This window comes from Echiichthys vipera, assembly GCF_963691815.1.
Source record: "Echiichthys vipera genome assembly, chromosome: 4".
In the NCBI taxonomy this organism is placed as follows: domain Eukaryota; kingdom Metazoa; phylum Chordata; class Actinopteri; order Perciformes; family Trachinidae; genus Echiichthys; species Echiichthys vipera.
The window spans coordinates 5,688,479-5,707,561 of NC_139829.1; the positions used below are offsets into that span (position 1 = coordinate 5,688,479).

The 19,083-nt window shown below is 41.3% G+C and overlaps 1 protein-coding gene across 2 annotated transcripts in view; it reads left to right on the forward strand.

Annotated features, from left to right (window-relative positions):
* The window catches only part of LOC310945601 (spermatid perinuclear RNA-binding protein-like), an 89,892-nt gene that overhangs the window by 31,763 nt on the left and 39,046 nt on the right, over positions 1–19,083 (forward strand). For both annotated transcript variants that reach the window (XM_083911741.1, XM_083911742.1), the window contains exons 2-4: positions 9,487–9,575; positions 13,966–14,195; positions 16,712–16,877. In XM_083911741.1, the coding sequence (XP_083767867.1) occupies positions 9,573–9,575; positions 13,966–14,195; positions 16,712–16,877 (399 nt within the window). In that variant the 5' untranslated portion in view covers positions 9,487–9,572. The remainder of the gene's footprint in view (positions 1–9,486; positions 9,576–13,965; positions 14,196–16,711; positions 16,878–19,083) is intronic.

The window sequence follows — 19,083 nt, forward strand, 5'->3', positions numbered from 1 at the left end:
GCCACTACTTCTGGGCTTGCGAGATTTATAAACTTTTATATTGGCTCCGCAGTGGAGTTGCAGACGTCTGCCTGCCCTGGTTTCATACTGAGATAACATCTTTCTCCTGCTCTTTGCACTCTATGATTTTCTCACAGCTTCCCATAACTGCCCACAAGGTCTCATGCAATCCAGTTGTTGTCAATACCATTAAAATTTGTATCCAGTTCAGGAAGCCTTACGGCTTGCAAAGGGCTTCGATCCTTGCCCCAGTTTTGAACAATTATGTGTTTCTCCCTTCCTGCACCGACCCTGTATTCCACATATGGTCAGATAAGGGCCCCAAAAAGCTTAATGACCTGTATGACAAAGGTGTTTTTGCGTCCTTTGCATCTATGTCGGACAAATACAGCCTGCCTAAGAGCCACTTTTTTCCGTACCTTCAAATAGACATTTTATCCAACAGCAATTCCTACATTTTTCAAACCGCCCCCTGAATCTGAGATGGACCAATTCCTGTCTCGTAACGTACAACACAAGCGACTGATATCTGTCATTTATAATAAGATTGCTCTTCTGACTCCAGTTCCCACTGCCTCACCTAAAAATGCATGGGAAAAGGATTTGGGGTTGAGACATTACTGATGACCAGTGGAGGGACATTCTGAAACTGGTCCACTCATCCTCGATTTGTGCCAGGCACGGCCTGTTACAGTGGAAGGTGCTTCATAGAGCCCATTTCACCAACGCTAAACTGGCTAAGATATACCCTAGTCACAGTGACTCTTGTAACCGTTGTAAGCAGTCCTCAGCTGACCAAGCACACATGTTCTGGACGTGCTTGAAGCTTTTTGAATTTTGGTCCGATATATTTCAAACCCTCAAACAGGCTCTTAACACAAATTTGGAACCAAATCCTCTGACTGCTCTTTTTGGGCTCCCTCCGTCTAAAAATCTGCCCATTACTACACAACATGTCGTGGCCTTTACCACCCTGCTCGCCTGACGTAACATTCTCCTTAAATGGAAACATGTTTCTCCACCGACTCACAACAGTGGGATATGTGAAATTTTACAATGTCTACAGTTAAGATGTTAAGGTTTTCACAGAGGGGATCTTTGAAACCATTCCACCAAACCTGGGACCCACTGCTGGCTCTTTTTAGTAATAGTCTCACTGTTACTCCTGACGATGCTGAGGACACTTCCTAGTGCTCGGAAGGAGAGAGAGACCCCCCCCCCCCCCACACACACACACACACTTTTTTTTCGTCTCTTTTTCTTGAATTACCTTATTTATTTTTTTATATGGTGTTCAATTATTTAGTTGGTTACTGTGACCATGTGTGACATGGGTCGATAGTGGGATTTATGTTGGGGTTTTTGTTTTTGTTCATGATTCTTTACTTTAAGGCAGATGTATTTACACACTGTACAACTGCTGTACTTCTTCTACTTTGACCATCTGCAAATTCATAAAAAAATGTGAAAAAAAACAAAAAACTGGGCAGAACTTACCAGCCTTATAGCGTGTAGTACACCACACAGCAACCAAATTTTCGTTCATGAACAACTTCTCTGAAACTCCCACCTAGCATCTCGCACAATCAAACATGACTTTGGAGTAAACTAACGTCTTTGCTCGCCTGGGCTCAGACCGGAGAATCGGCCAACTCCACAGAGAGTCGGCTGAAGATGGAAACTAGTTGACGGTTCTGTCTGAATTCACAAAGGAAAAAAGATCAAAATATGGATGAAGTCATGGAGACGACACCAAATCATAACAAACACTTTGAGAGCTTATACAATTATGAACGTAATATAAAAGTAAATATAATCTGATGTAAGAGTAATAATTGTTAGTCTACTTCGTTTTTTCCTGTGGGACTGCGTCCTCAGCGTTCCCCACTCACAACAGGATATCGGATCATAAACATTGTTTTATATTTTAAATCGGTGTGGCCAGGATGGACCTCAGAGCAAATCTGGGGATGTAAAAAAAAACAACCTTTTATCAAAACTCACAAGATAATCTTAAAAAACATCAATAAACCCGGGCTTTGCTAACACGTGTCTGGAGGAGAAAAAAAATGTACCATCAGTCAATCAGTCTACTCATCCTCCCATTTTGGTCTCATTCAACTAAAGTTTCTTTAGTTGATCAGTAATTTTTTTTAATGTTTTTTTTTCATGCTTAATGAATTATTTCCAAGAATCTTATGAGCACATCTCTGGTAAACACACAATTTAAGCTTGTGAATGATTCTCAGTTGTATAGATCTGCCCAATAAACCAACTAAAAGTGTGGTTCCAGGAAGGCTCTGACAGTAATGGCTCTTTATTTTGGTTAATCTATCTGGCTGTTAAGTTGTGTAGTAGCACACTTTTGAAAAACGATTTCCGGTTCCAAGTCTCGTATTTCTACAATGTGCCAGTGTTGTGTTCCCTGTTGTCTGAACAGTAATTGTCAACTTTGTCGTTTGACCTCTTTCTTAACAATAAAAAGGTGTCTCACTGAAGAAAGGAGTGATGGTAATTGTTCACAGGTTCGGCTGTTGTTTTTTTTGTTCGACGGAACGTTCAGACCTGGAAATCGTATCTTAAAGGTTGTGCTACATCAGACTTAAAGTGTAATTCCCGCGTAAAATGGTCTGACTTATCCCAAATAAGCCATTGAGACAGTTTTTTTGTGTATAAACTATTAACGGAGATATTCAGTAGAGTTGCTAACAGCTGGACGTGGCTAACAGTGATTAGCTCGGGGCAGCACGGTGAAGGCATTAAAACGTCTTTTTTAACCACTCATTCCTCTCAAAGTAACAGCAAACCTCTGCAGCAGCATGAGAAGAGTCCCTAGACAGAAAACAAAGCAGCAACAGCGTAGTTAGTGAACCCAGAGTTTATTAAAAGAGTGTTTTAAAGACTTACCTACTGGCCCCTGTACCAGCTCCTCTCATAGTAAAGTCTATTCAAGTGGATTACCAAACTCAATCCCAAAGGAAGGAGCCCATTGGTGCTTTGTTTTCTGTGTTTGGACTCTTCTGATGCTACTGCAGAGGTTTGCTGTTATTTTCAGCAGTATTAGTGGTTAAAAAAGACATCATCAGTGTTAGCCACGTCTGACTGTTAGCAACTCTACCGGGTTTCTCTGGTAAATGCAGAAAAAGACCATGGGATGATTTTTGTTGGAATTACACTTTAACAGCCCCGTAGTTGCAAAGTCTGACTTCTGAATTTCTGAATGATTTTTGTTTACAAACGTGTCACTTTTCATTGGGCGTCACAGTAAAGTAACGTGTGACATGTCGCCCTCAATCTGCCACCGCATCCCCTTCCTCTCCCTCCCTCTTCCTCCTCATCGACAGTCAATTTAGCCGCCAGAGATCAGAGCAGAGATGCAGCAGGAATGTGAGGAGGTGGTGCATCATCAAACTGAATACGGCTGCAAAAACACACTCCTGTCTTCCCTTCTCCTCGTTGTGGATGTCAGAACGGGGCTTGTTAGCATTCATGTGTTGAGCTCCCGCTCTCGCACACGTAACCACGTCCTCCATTATTGAGCAGTTGTAAATGCTTTGAAGTTGGGCTGTTTTGGGAGTTTTGTGTTCCAAAACGGGGGTAGGAGCAGGCAACGTGGGGCTTTGAGAGGCAGACATCTCAGCAGCTGGCCCAGTAATTGCTGTGCCGTATTGATCAACATGCCTTTTCCTGCTATTTCTCTTTAAACTGTGTTGTTTATTCTCCAGGATGCTTAAAAAAAAAAAAACAATTCGAGTTCAGCAGCAAGTAAAAGCAGAGTTGTAGCTGTGAGCGCCGTCAGCATGCTCGCCTCCGTCATTGAAAAGGAGGTCAAGGTGACGGAGAATCTAATTGATGCTCAGCTCGACCCTGGCGATTCCCCCGGGAATTTATACAGCAGCAGCGCCCGCCCCCTCTCCTCCTCCACCACCTCCACACAGTCACACCACAGGCTCAGGCTCACATCTCATCAACATTTGACCTCGTGGGCAAAGCAAAGCTGCTTCACCTAATGCATTTAACAGTGGGAATATATTGTGCGTAATTTAATTAATGTGTTAGCGTTGTGTGTGTGTGTGTGTGTGTGTGTGTGTGTGTGTGTGTGTGTGTGTTTGTGCGTGTGTGTGTGTGTGTTTGTGTGTGTCTCCGGCCGTATAACGTAAAAACAATTTCACAGCAGCAGCAGAATCAAAGTGGTTTGTGGAAAAACAGAGTGCATTGTTAAAAGCTGCTTTACTTTTAATCAGGATGAGAAGTTTTTTTGTTTTTTTTTCAAATGTTCCATTATATAAAACATGAAACATCTGTTCAGTAGAAGCTCATCGCAGAAGAACATGGGCTGAGTGACTTACACTGTGATGAGACAGCAAAGGCAATAGGAACATTTATTCACTATAAATAAATTAACTGTACAGGACGGGTCACATGATCAACAAAAAACAACTGCATGAACAGTTAAACGTAATTGGGAAATATTTTGGCAGCGGTGAGAAACGGGTTTGTTGGGTGAACAAACTAAAAACATTAATGAAATTAAAGATATAATCCTTCAGATGTCCATCTAGTTAATTGTGTGTTCAGTTCCTCTCTATCACAGAGTGAGTTAACAACACAGACTGTATAATAAATGGACAAGTATCTCAGTTGAGGTCCGTTCTCTCATTGATCCAATCGTCCTCGCCTATGGGAGTCACCATCTTGTCAGACATTAACACCTCCTCATTTCCTCTTACCAAAAAAGGGCATGTATGTGACGTTGGGGGGGAGGGAGTTACGTCCATCTGGCTGACGTTTACCTCAGAGGAGAAGTGAGGGCCAGAGGCTAGCTGTTACTCAAGAGGCCACGCCCCTAATTATTCACAGACTTTAACCTCCGATAAAATAAAAACTAGCCTGGTACAAAAAAATTCACCCCCCTCAGTGTTGTCATGGAGATATGACCTAAACATACAGACTAGAATGTTTTTAGTCCCAGGCCTTAAACAGGTTTAATGATGCTGTGAAACGGCCTGTTTAACATGGGGGTCAATGAGAAACTGCTTTATTATGAAACCTGCTCCTAGTGGACCCTCAGAGAACTGCAGTTTTTGGCACTTTCTGATTGGATCAGGAAGTCGCTGTGGTGGGGGCCTGGTTACAACAATGGTGATTGATCATATGACCCACTAATGAAAGCACTCATCCTCCCATTTTGGTCTCATTCAACTTAAGTTTCTTTAGTTGATCAGTATTTGTTGTGTGTATTTTATTTTTTATTTCATGCTTAATGAATTATTTCCAAGAATCTTATGAGCACATCTCTGGTAAACACACAATTTAAGCTTGTGAATGATTCTCAGTTGTATAGATCTGCCCAATAAACCAACTAAAAGTGTTGTTCCAGGAAGACTCTGACAGTAATGGCTCTTTATTTTGGTTAATCTATCTGGCTGTTAAGTTGTGTAGTAGCACACTTTTGAAAAACGATTTCCGGTTCCAAGTCTCGTATTTCTACAATGTGCCGGTGTTGTGTTCCCTGTTGTCTGAACAGTAATTGTCAACTTTGTCGTTTGACCTCTTTCTTAACAATAAAAAGGTGTCTCACTGAAGAAAGGAGTGATGGTAATTGTTCACAGGTTCGGCTGTTGTTTTTTTTGTTCGATGGAACGTTCGGAACTGGAAATCGTATCTTAAAGGTTGTGCTACATCAGACTTAAAGTGTAATTCCCGCGTAAAATGGTCTGACTTATCCCAAATAAGCCATTGAGACAGTTTTTTTGTGTATAAACTATTAATGGAGATATCCGGTAGAGTTGCTAACAGCTGGACGTGGCTAACAGTGATTAGCTCGGGGCAGCACGGTGAAGGCATTAAAACGTCTTTTTTAACCACTCATTCCTCTCAAAGTAACAGCAAACCTCTGCAGCAGCATGAGAAGACATTAACTCCTCCTCATTTCCTCTGACCAAAAAAGGGCATGTATGTGACGTTCGGGGGGAAGGGAGGTACGTCCATCTGGCTGACGTTTACCTCTGAGGAGAAGTGAGGGCCAGAGGCTAACTGTCACTCAATAGGCCACGCCCCTAATTATTCATACATTTTAACCTCCGATAAAATAAAAACTAGCCTGGTCCAAAAAAATTCACCCCCTCAGTGTTGTCATGGAGATATGACCTAAACATACAGACTAGAATGTTTTTTTGTACCAGGCCTTAAACAGGTTTAATTATGCTGTGAAAACGGCCTGTTTAACATGGGGGTCAATGAGAAACTGCTCTGTTATGAAACCTGCTCCTAGTGGACACTCAGAGAACTGCAGTTTTTGGCACTTCCTGATTTGATCAGGAAGTCGCTGTGGTGGGGGCCTGGTTAAAACAATGGTGATTTATCATATGACCCACTAATGAAAGCACTTGTTACCTCTTTGCTGAGTATTCACATCTGTGTGTCTGTGGAGACATTCCCTCTCTAGATGTAAATAAGTCTCCATGTTAGTGACGCTGTTTACAGCGGTCGGTCTACTACTGGAGCCCGTCACTAATGGTTATGCTGCGTTCACTTGTAATCTGAAATCTGGAACTTCCAACTTCTGAGCCAGGCTTGTAGTGAGGGCAGAAGTGTAATAGGAGCATGTGTGTGTGTGGGTGTAAGAGGGGAACATATAGGGTTGCATGATATGGAATTTTTTGCAGATATCCGAAAAAGCAGATATTATAATATCGAGACCGATATCTACTCTTTTTTCCCCCAACCTAATTGCAGGGATCATCAAGTCTCTTCTGAAGTTGAATTCATATATTATTATGCAGACTCTTTTTTTTGGCACAATGGCAAATGCAGACATAAAATACAAAGCTTAAAATTATGAAATATTACACATACATACATACATTTTCCTTGTTCAAAATAAGAAAAAACACTTAAACTTATGCTCTATAAACCAAATTTATATATGACAATTTCTTTTGAACAAAACAAGTAAGATAGATCCTACGTATCACGTCATGCTGTGCATGTAATCCTCCACCCGTTGGGCATTTCATCTGATGGAATCAAGGAAGCAGCAGTCTGGTTATTTATCTGTTTATTATATTGTCGTGCTAGCCGATATCTGATGCTACATTTCAAAGTCAATGTCGGCCAATACCGATATATTATCCTGCATCCCTTATAACATACAGGGGACGGACCAGAAGTAGAGAGGTGAATGTTTGTCGGTAAAGTTTACAAAAGAGCAAAAAGAAAAAAAATCAACACAGCTATAGTGACCGGGAACATGACAAGATTGAGGCTCTGAATGTAGTGACATCTTACCGCCAAAGAGGCCGCTAGAAATAATGTTTCTCAAATCTTGTGGATTATGACTTTAAGTTTGGAGCTGTCACAACTGCTCAACTGAGTTATACTCAGCAGCGCATCATTGGTGCGCTCCGGTAGTCTCCTTTTTCCTTGTGAAGCTTCATGAAGCATTTTGGTGATTTTATGAAGCCACTAGATGGAGCTCTTGGTTTAAAGAAAAGAAGAAGAAGAATTCCTTTATTAGTCCCGCGAATGGGGAAATTCAATTTTCACTCTATTATTTTTCATACACAGGCCCGAAATACACACACATGCACAGACAGGACCTATATACATGCAACCAATGGAGAGATGTTAGAGCGAGGGGGCTGCCAGTGACCGGCGCCCCGAGCAGTTGGGGGTTCGGTGCCTTGCTCAACAGCACCTCGGCAGTGCCCAGGAGATAGGAGACCTCTCCAGCCACCAGTCCACACTCCATTCATGGTCCACACAGGGACTCGAACCAGCAACCCTCCGGTTCCTAGCCCAGTCACCTATGGACTGAGCTACTACCGCCCCCAATAGGCTCAAAGTGCTGATGATGTGTTGTGCTTTCAACCCTTTGTTGAACAGTGAAAATAAAGAAAATACTTCATATAGCTTCGTGAAGCTTCCTTTTGGACATAACTACTTTTTCAGCATTCTACATTCATGAAGACCTGCCCATGGTTGGCTAGTACTGGTGGTGCACACTCCTGACCTCAACACCAAAACACCAACCTGAGTGTTGGGCCTCAGTTACCCCTTTTTTGACCAAGACATTTTGAGGGCTGGTTCAGAGCCGGTGCCCAATCTTGAACCGATTCTTACTGTTTCCACAGACGCAGAACCTACTCTCAGCCAGGAAAACTGGTTCCAGAGTGGCACCAACTCTTTGCTGGTCTAGAACCAGCACCACTTCTGCATGCTTTAAAAAATCTTTTGATTTTAGAGTTTTGTGTATTTCATTGGGGTTTTTTTTGTCTAAATGAACAACTTTTCTAAAGAGACATGTCTTCTTTAGTTTGCTTAATCAACAGAGATACACCGTTTAAGTTAAGTTTTTAAAAATGTTTATTCAGTTATGCGCAATAATTATACAGGGTTCCTTTCAGTAAATCAAAGGACTATTAACAACTTGGAAAGCAAACATAAACATGTACATGTCTGTAACAGTAACAGTAGTTTTCATTGAACACAGCTCCAGCTGCAGTCATTGGATTCTGATGTCGTCTTTAAAGACATAAATAGATCATTTATTTCAACAGCATTGTGATCAATTGCAGGCAGTCTGTGCTAAGTAAGGCTAGCTAGCTTCCAACAAAGACAACATTAACAACTTACATTCAATGCTGATAAGAATCAAAACATGTTAGTTAATTACCTTTTTTCTCAAACAAAACATCCATTGTATTCAGGACAAGCAGCACAAATATGTTGTAGTCCACCATTGTTGTTGTGCTTGAAGTGGGCGTAATGGCATGGCTCTCCCTGGGCTCTCTAGCCTGTGGGAAACCAAACAGGTTCTGAGAAGGTTCCCAAGTTGAACCAACAGTGAACCAGCACCAGCCCAGCACTAGAACCAGGTCTGGGTTGGTCGAAAAGGGGCAAGTGATTTTCGTGTGTCTGAATGGGAGCAAATCCCTGCAGCCAGTGTGAAAACCAGAAGAGTGGAGGCTGAGAGAGAGAGAGCTGCACATGGTTCCTTGGTGTTGAAATCAAATGTTCAGCCTCTAAACTCCTTCTGGACAGTGGAGTGTCAGGGTGGCTCTGGTGGATTGAACGGTGTATAAAGAGGGGAGAATCTTCAGCAGCTTCTCTCTGATGAAGCCTGTCTGAACCTGAATGTCCTGTTTCTGACTACTTTTTTACTTCTCGTCTTTCAGACCTATCGGAGATGTGTTAAAAGGTTTGTGAACACTAGTTGAACTAAAAATGTGAAAGCAACAATGGTTGCTATCTGGGATTATTATTTGAGCCTTGATAATGCAGCCGCACAATTTAGGCGTTCAGCTGATGCTTTTTCAGAGCAGCTTAGAGTAAGCTTTAAATCATGGATCACACACAGTATATGCAACAAATACAAAGGTTAAAGCTGGATCACCAAGGCAACGTGTGTACAAATATGTCAGTGTTTATGGATATAATAGAAAAATACACATTTACTCAAGGCTTTTTGTTCTCTTCCTGCAGAGAGACGTGTGACTGCATGAAGAGGCCGAGTGACGGGACCCTGGTCCTCACCTAGACCCCTCCCCAGGACCTGCCGCTGCCTGGACATGGTGAGGTTCCTGTTTGTTTCTGTTGTGAGTTTCATAGCCGTTAATGGACTAATACTTTTTCTGTTGATGGTGTATTTCATGCTGTTGAAAATGTTGTTTTTAACAGGCTTCACAAACTGTACTGATGGTTTCTATTAGATCGCAAAAAGAAACCATCTTGAATGAGTTTACAAGGCAGCTTAAAGTGTAATTCCGGCGCAAAATCATCCTGTGGTCTTTTTTTGGCACTTGCATGCAGCAAAGCCATAGAGACAGTTTTTTTTTTGTGAATAAACTATTAACGGAGAAATCCAGGAGAGTCACTAACAGCCGAACATGGCTAACAGGGATTAGCTCGGGGCAGCACGGTGGAATTTACTACGAGACCGGAAAAGACCATGGCATGATGAGTTGGGTTACTTGTTGGACAAAATCAGAACAGAAGGATAACAAGAGGTGTGCTGAAACACATGTGAAACATTTAACGGTCACATCTCATTGATTGGTTGAAGGTTTTGTACGGGTCTAGGCTAAGGTTAGTCCAGGCTCAGACCAATCTCCAGGTCTCTCTGATCTGATCTACAATGATTTTCTGCACGTTCTGGGGTAGGGGGAAAATGCTCTGGCTTGTTTGTTTTTCTTAAAGGGACACTGTAGCGTTTTTAGTCATTTATTACCTTAAATCAGCATCTTCATTCATAACGAAGTCCTCATTGTTGTACATTGGTGTCCATGTCCTTCAGTCTATAAAAAAACTAGGAATGGCCGAGAGGGACATTAAGCACTACGTGGTATTGGTAAGGTTAAAATGCATTTTCGCTCAGAGCTAGTGTGACTGTGGAAGTCTGGAAAAGGAGCTCAGCAAGACGCACTTATCACTGTCCCGGAAAATTTGAAAGCCTACACTTCACTTTTGTTTATAATGCAAGATCATAGATATGCCACGCCACAGGAGAAGGAAAAAGCAAATTAAAAAGGCAACGTGACCGGTGAATTGAGAAAACGAGGGTAAACCGCTTCTTTGCACAAAGCGCCTGCCATAGTTGCAACGCACGTTTGAAAAAGCAAGGTGCTAGGAAGAACTATTAGTTCGAATGCAATATACAATTTTAAAAAAAGATGGGAGAAAAATGTACAAAGTGCTCCGTTAAAACTGATTACAATTGTTTTGGACGCACTGGATATGCAGCTACAGTGCCCTTGCAAAAAAGATGGCAGGGAGAGACGTGAGAGATGTGAGAGACGTGAGAGACGTGCCGGATGGCAGGCTTTTTCTCTACACTATCCGGTAAAAGAGACTAAGGTCAGTCAGTTGTTGTCTGTATTAAATGGGTGGTTGAAAAAAATGTAGCAAAAAATGTAATTGTTACCCATCGAAAAGTACGTCTGTAGCTGTAGAGGCCAGAAGCTCTGGTAAGAAAAGGGGAAAAGCTGAGAAAAATAAACCAGAGACTTGATGATAAAGATGCATGTTTTTGTGTCAGCTGTTGAAATGAGCTTAAATAAAATGTTGAATATGAAGTGAAGGTTGATCTTCTGAAGTGGCGTCAAAGTGTCATTGAAACACTAACGCCACGACAATACCAGGGATGACTTATCAGAGTGTGAAGTCTGTATGTAATCCGTAGGCACAGAGACGGCGATGAATCAACATTTTGAAGTTTGTATGTGCTGGTTGTGTTGCTCAGTTCCCTTCACCTATCTGTGAACTGGTTTGTCGTCCTCTCGACTGATCTTACACAGCGATGAAAATGTGAGGGGAATTATTTCTGATCTGCGTGTCAGATGTGAGTGAATGACATCCACCGACAAACCTGCAATGCACTTAATTAAAGCAGTGAATGTCATCACCTTGAGATTGCGGTGCGAGCCTGGAGCCAGCTGTCTTGTGGGTAACAAATAAAAGGAGTGAGCCTGACGCCGGGCAGGGATCAAGACTCCGTGTTGAGGCCGTGAAAGTCTTAATCTTTCATTTAGATCTTGTTAATGTTGGTGTGTACGTTTATAGTTGTTGACGCTGCCCCACACTTGCCGCTACATAGCCTCGAATGCCCCGCCGGCAGTTCAGCGAGAGATTAGCTAGGTCGTGATGAATGACCCTCGCAACTCCAGCACAAGCCCCCGGGACTCATGGCCATGAATTATTAAAGCACCATCATAAATAACTCACCGTAATGAGGGTGTGCTTACACGCTGTGGGCAGGAAGGGAGAGAGAGAAGGAGAGGGAGGGGAGGAAAAGAGAGGATCAGAGTTGAAGATGAAGGGATGATTGAGAGGGATAGCAGTTTGACCTTGGACCGAAAGCCGGCGTGAAGCTCATCACACTTTTAAAAAACGAGCAGCGAGCTAATTTTGCACACCAGCGTTTTTGTTGTTTTTTCCCCCTCTCACAGGGATGAGCTCTATCCCTCCGAAAGCATGTCAGAAATGTTAATGTTTAGTAACGGCAGCCGAATCTAGGCCACAGAGATTGGCAGCAGCACAGGTCGCTTCAGGTGTTGCTGTCGTCGTGCAGGCTGGGATGAGCCTCTCAGGACACCGAAAAACAAGCTCCTGCGTTTGCAGCAGAATGTCTGAGGAGGAAGTTAAAGGAAAAACAACACCAGGCATTGAATTAAAAAATCAAGTGCGTTCAAGTTCAAATAAATCTATTTTGCTTTGGATTTCATCTGCTTCCAAACTCAGATTAGTTCCTCTGTAATAACCCAGAGCCACCACTGCTTTGATGAGTGATGACGATGATGATGATGATGATGAACCATCAGATCAGTTTCAGTATCATCAGCCTTAAAAACCGCTGAGTGAGCAGCTGTACAGCAGCTGAATGTGTTTGACATATGCTGAAAATCAAGCATGTGAAGGAAATGGACATTACCTTTATGACACCTGAATATATCACCCGTGGGATTGTTGAACGTTTGGCTGCAGGGACTTTGTATCCATCCAACCACATCAGTGCGGTCCAACACTGACTCCAAAAAAAAGTGTGATTGTATAGAAGTCAATGAGAATAATTAGCCTACTTTACACTTTCTCTAATGTCCAGCAGTGGCTCTATATAGAAGTGTGATTGTATAGAGGTCAAAGAGAAAATGAGCCTAAACTTCTCTGTTGATTTATTTCCTCAGTAAACATTTTCCTAATGAGTTTATGTCTCAATCTCTAGTCTCAAGTCTTCTTCATTACAACATGATGTTCATTTAGTAAATTATGGTCCCATTTAGAGTCAGATAGACCATGAAGCAGGGGATGCTTTAGAGGGCGGCTACACGGCCACCTGTAAAGGTTTAGTAATGTGTATCCACGGCAACTGTTTTTTGGTGTTGTCTCTGTTAAAGTCTCAGGACTTTGACCCTCTCTCTTCACTGCAACATTGTGGTCAATGACAAAAAGTCTTGATCAGTGTTTAGTTGCGCCTTGCTAACAAGGCTAAAGTTAGCTAGCAAGCACTAGCATACGTGGTAAAGATAGAGAAGGAAAACGGCTTCCGACAACACCAACTAGCAATAGTCTGCCAGTGAAGCGCCACTGGCTTATTGCTCAGCTCCACTGTCTCATCCAAGTACGGTAACATCTGGTTAAAAGAAACCAAAATCTGTAGCAATGATTCTAAGTTAGTCCATAAGTATTTGATATTGTTATTTATTTATTTTGTTTATTTATTAGTTTATATGTCAGGGACAAGGCAAAACCGAATTTGTCCCTGTTCATCACAAGAGAGACATAAGTAATAAATCGTATATGTCATCTATCTCATTCATATATTTGACATGATTATAATAAGATGACAATATTTACAATCACATGCACATGTGTTGCATATTTGTGTGTGTGCTCTTCTGTTTGTTCCCTATTTTATGGCAACATATGTGAGAAACTGTAAAGGTGTGTCCATGCGCATGATAGAGACATCCTCAACCTTTCAGAGAAATCCTTTTTTTCAGGTATTTAGATATAAGAAGTGAGTAAGTGTGTTCCCACTGATGGCATTTGTGCTGATTCATGTTCCTGAGGCAAAGAGTTGTAAAGATCACAGGTTTAAGTCCAGCTCCGTCCATCATGTTTCCTCTCTGAACGTCCTTGAGCTTCACTGTGATTCATGCTGCGCGTGAACATCAGCGGGAATCCAAATGTGCCTACAAAAATAATGCTGTCTCTCTCTCTCTGTCTCTGTCTCTCTCTCTGTCTCTCTCTCTGTCTCTCTCTCTGTCTCTCTCTCTCTCTCTCTCTCTCTCTCCCTTTCTCTCGCCGTCTCTCTCCCTACCTTTCTCTCTCTCTTTCTCTCTCTCTCTCCCCCTTTATCTCTTTCTCTCTCTCTTTCTCTCTCTCTCTCTCTCTCCCTCTCTCTCGCTCTCTCTCTTTCTCTCTCTCTCTCTCTCTCTCTCTCTGTCTCTCTCTCTCTCCCCTCAGAGGTCGTTCAGATCGTTTGCAAACGACGACCGCCACGTCATGGCCAAGCATGCCAGCATCTACCCGGCTCCAGAGGAGCTGGATGCCGTCCAGACACTGGTGTCCACCGTGGAAGGAGCTCTCAAAAAAGTCTCTGATTGGATGGATGGCCTCAACAAATCCTCAGGGAAGACCTCCACCAATAACGAGGCAGGGGACAAAAAGGTGGAGGAAGACGCCGCAGAGACCAAGTATGTCCCCCTGAATGTGCTCCTATTTTAGGCATGGATTGATTATCCAATGGGGACTCCCAGGCACAGGCCCAGTTGAACACAAAGAGTTGCTGAAAGAAAACACAAAATAATCTCAAAGAGACACAAAGTAACTAAAGAGACACGCTAAATAACTGGAAATGGACTCAAAACATACACATAATGATCACAAACGACACAAAATGACCATATAGAAAATTAAACAACTAATAAAGATGGAAAACAAATACAAGGGACTACATATGACAACAAAGATACTCAAAATGAACAAAAATAGATGCAAAACATCACAGAGATGCAAAACAACTACAAAATAACTACACAGAGACCTCAAAATTACGAGTTACAAAAGGAATACAAAGGGACACAAAATGACCACGAGAAGATACAAAACGACCAGACAAGTGTAAAACATCTAAAAATAGATGCAAAAACACCACTTAAAGATGCAAAATGTCTAAAAATAGATGCAAAACCACCACAAAAAGATGCAAAATGACTAAAAATAGATGAAAAAACAACACAAAAGGATGCAAAATGACTAAAAATATGATGAATAGCCACCACATAAAGATGCAAAATGACCAGAAAAAGATGCAAAATGACCAGAAATAGATGCAAAACCACCATAAAAAGATGCAAAATGACTAAAAATAGATGCAAAACCACCACAAAAAGATGCAAAATGTCTAAAAATAAATGCAAAATGACTAAAAATAGATGCAAAACCACCACAAAAAGATGCAAAATGACTAAAAATAGATGGAAAACCACCACAAAAAGATGCAAAATGACTAAAAATAGATACAAAACCAACACAAAAAGATGCAAAATGACTAAAAATATGATGCAAAACCACCACAAAAAGATGCAAAATGTCTAAAAATAGATGCAAAACCACCACAAAAAGATGCAAAATGTCTAAAAGTAGATGCAAAATGACTAAAAATAGATGCAAAACCACCACAAAAAGATGCAAAATTACTAAAAATAGATACAAAACCAACACAAAAAGTTGCAAAATTACTAAAATAGATGCAAAACAATACAAAAAGAGGCAAAATGACTAAAATGAGATGCAAAACTACCATAAAAAGACACCAGCTGAGCAAAGACACACACAACAAAAGAGAAACAAATGAGTAAAAAGTGACTTAAAGTTGACTGAATTTGTTTCTACGCAGAATGTGAGGGGCCTCTCACATGTCTTTGCCCCGGGGCCCATCGGCTCAGAACACATCCATGATTTTTGGGTCCTTTAATGTTTGAACGGTGACGAGCCAACTTTTGGTCATCCCTGCTTTCTTTATACATGTAGTACGTCTTCTTGTAGCAGTAGCCGATTTATTTCTCAGTCCAGGTTATTTTTGGACCTTGAGCCGTTTTCCTCGGCACAGTGCAGATTCACTTCCCCTCATAAAACTGTTGTGCTGTAAATCTGCATCGGGGGGGAGCGTGTGATGATTGGATGATTAACCAAGCTCAGCAAACTGTCGTAAATTCCCAACAGTTTGGCTCGTGGCCTAAAAAAACACGCACACAGAGGCTCTGTAGTAACAAAGCGTCTCTGTGGAGCTGATTCAACACAAATGAACCACAACCACAGAGAAATATATTGTTCTGTTGATGTGTAGGAGAAGTTACCAAAGTCATCACACAAATGAAGTTAACGTCCAGAACGTCCCAAGAAGTCTTATTTATAGTGTCAAAGCGTAACAAAAGTTCCTTAAATACTACGTCTAGAGTTTGGAAGCATCATTTATTGAACTTAAAAACTGAGGAACAGTGAATTTCCTTGAACTTTCAATGTAAGTTAAAAAATAATAAATAATATATAAATATAAATAAATTATCTAAAGATATGAAATCATAATAAATTCAATATAGATATATAAGAATAACCATGTAGTTGTAATTTTGCACTTCACAAACTACCAAAAACTACTAAATATACCGTTTATGAAAATAATACATAAAAATAAGTTGAACATAGTAGATTAAATATTCACTGATTACTGATACGGCGGCTGAATTTAAGAGCTACAATGTTTGACATTGTTAATAAATTCTAGAAATAAACACTGAGTAAATAAAGAATAAAAATAGATAAATAAACATTATATTCAGAATCAGTCAAACACTGACAATTTAAATAAAGAATAGATAAAAGTAAATAGATAAATAAACATTATATTCAGTATCAGTCAAATGCTGACCATTTAAATAAAGAATCAATAAAAGTAAATAAATAAATAAACATTATATTCAGTATCAGTCTAATGCTGACCATTTAAATAAAGGATAAATAAAAGTAAATAAATAAATAAACATTATATTCAGTATCAGTCTAATGCTGACCATTTAAATAAAGGATAAATAAAAGTAAATAGATAAATAAAAATTATATTCAGTATCAGTCAAACACTGACCATTTAAATAAAGAATAAATAAAAATAAAAATAAATTAACGCTGGCTGTCATCCCTCTGCCCTCAGGCCGGACGGCACGCCGGTGCTGTGCGGGGTGACGCGTGTGGGCCTGGTGGCCAAAGGCCTGCTGATCAAAGGGGACATGGACCTGGAGCTGGTGCTGATGTGCCGGGAGAAACCCACCAAACTGCTGCTGTACACGGTCAGCGCCAACCTGCCGCTGCAGATCCAGGTACACACACGAGAAACTCCTGCAACACTGCAGCGCGTTCAGCACAGAGCATGAAACGCAGCTGAGGACGCAACCTTGAGACGGGCCAGGCTTTTCAAAAGAGTCCTTCAAGGCTTCACTGAAACATCCGTCCACAGAGAATAACCACGAGGTTCTTTGTGTGTGAGTCTGACGAGTGACACTGGAGAAGAGACAGAGAAAACGCAGAACACAATACAATTAATATAAACCCACACAGAGGGTGCAGGAGGCAGAGAGTTCATCATTTATCGCCCATATCTTCTCATTGAGTAGGGAGGTGTAGAGCAGCTAAAAGCCTCCAGAAGCACTTCTTTTTTACAATAATTACCTTTGTTGTTAGAAAAGAGGTATCTCAAACCTTACGGATTATGACTTTAAACTGTCTGACGGCAACGTAAAGTGGTGAAAATATTCAAACAATTCTGCTTATATTGCCGAGTCAACAACAACAGCCTGCCTCTCCATCACAACTATCCCTTTAAACCTGAACGGGGCACAACATTGTTAAAACGCTGCGTCTCACAAGGTTTTTCCTCTTGGTGAGTTCTGTCCCCGGAATAATGATGTCTTAAACATGATGATGTATTTCAGAAGAGTTTTTTTTAAATTACTTAAAGCAGATGAAAAGATTATTTTTAGAAGGAGATGGTTCGAAGTGGAGCTGATATGAAAAGGAAGAGGCCTGTGCTGCTGAGACTAGACTCGATTTATCTCTCTGCCACTCGTGTCTCCTTGAGACGTCTGAAGCAGCAGAGTCAGTTTTATCTTCACAGCCCTGAACACCCCCCTTTACACCACTCACTTGTTATTTTAAATTGTATGTGAAGCATCCCGCCAACCCTGAACGCTTTGTGGGCTTTTAAACATGCTAAAAGTTGTACAAATAATTTGAAAAGGTCTCCACGGAGCCTCTCTACCAACTAACAAAGCAGCGCTGATGCACTTGTGAGCCTGAATGTGCTTCCTGTGCCCCCGTCTGCAGTTAATTACCTGACATATCTGCCGCGTGTGCTTCATCATCATCAATGGAGGAAACCGGTTGAAGTTCTCATTTCCTGGGCCGTTACGGGGAGGGATTGACAGGCAGAGAGGTTGATGGATGGGGGTCATTTCACTGCAGAGAGAGGAGTAGAGAGGATGCACTTGAAAACAAGAATTGGCAGGAAAAACAAGAGAGCTCGGCATGCTGGGAATTGGCCTGCAATAACAACGGGGTGGCAAATATTGAATGACAGTCTTTTTGGTGCTGACGCGCAATGTGGTTTCATGTCATGATCATGTTTTTGATTTTCTTTCAGCTCCTAAATATTTGATATGAAACTCTCAAATCAGAAAAAGAGGTTTGATTTCATAAAGATCTCATCCCTCAAATTCAAATCCCAACAGCAAAGGGAAGGCTTTTATTATGAAACATCAGTGCAGGAAGTGTAACGTCTCGGTGACGATCACTTTAAGGACAGAGCAATTTTCATCCATATTACAACAAAAAGTAATGCGCAGTATTTCATGCATTTTCCATGGATTTATTGCATGTGTATGCCACGTTTTTGGAGAAAGCAACGCACTGAAATGTGTGTTTATTCCGCGTATTGATGGAGACGTGGTATAAGACAGCGAATTTGGCGAGCTGGGCATGGCCGTAACTAAACACCCAAACTCAAAGTCTACTTTCAGTCTTTTTGCAACTCCTTGTGGTCATTTTGTGATTGTTTTGCATCAGATTTTGTCGTTTGTGGTGCTTTGAATCTATTATTTATTGTTTTGCACCAAAGTGGTTTTCATGCCTAACCCTAACGTCAGTATTTGTTGGCCATAAACCGCTCACGTCACCTAAAGGTAGTTTTGTTGCCTTGTTGTAGAAGACCATTTCTTGGCCCTCATGTCTCATGGTCGACTTTCATTCCAATTTCTTAATCAGGGTTTTTTCTGCGGTGCCCGCCTCCCTGAAATTGTCTGCCTCTGCACTGGAATCTTGATTGAAAACCAATATAGTTCTATAGAAGCTCAGTGGCGATGTTTTCAACCCTGTTCAACCAACTCGACCCCAGCAGAAGGGGTGCGTTTGATTTCGGCTCTGGGCCACAAAATGACATTGATGCGCTGCTTGTTTACCCACGGGGAACAAACAAACAAAAAACTGAACAAAATGTGTAAGTATCATAAACGTGAGTCACAGATCTTATTT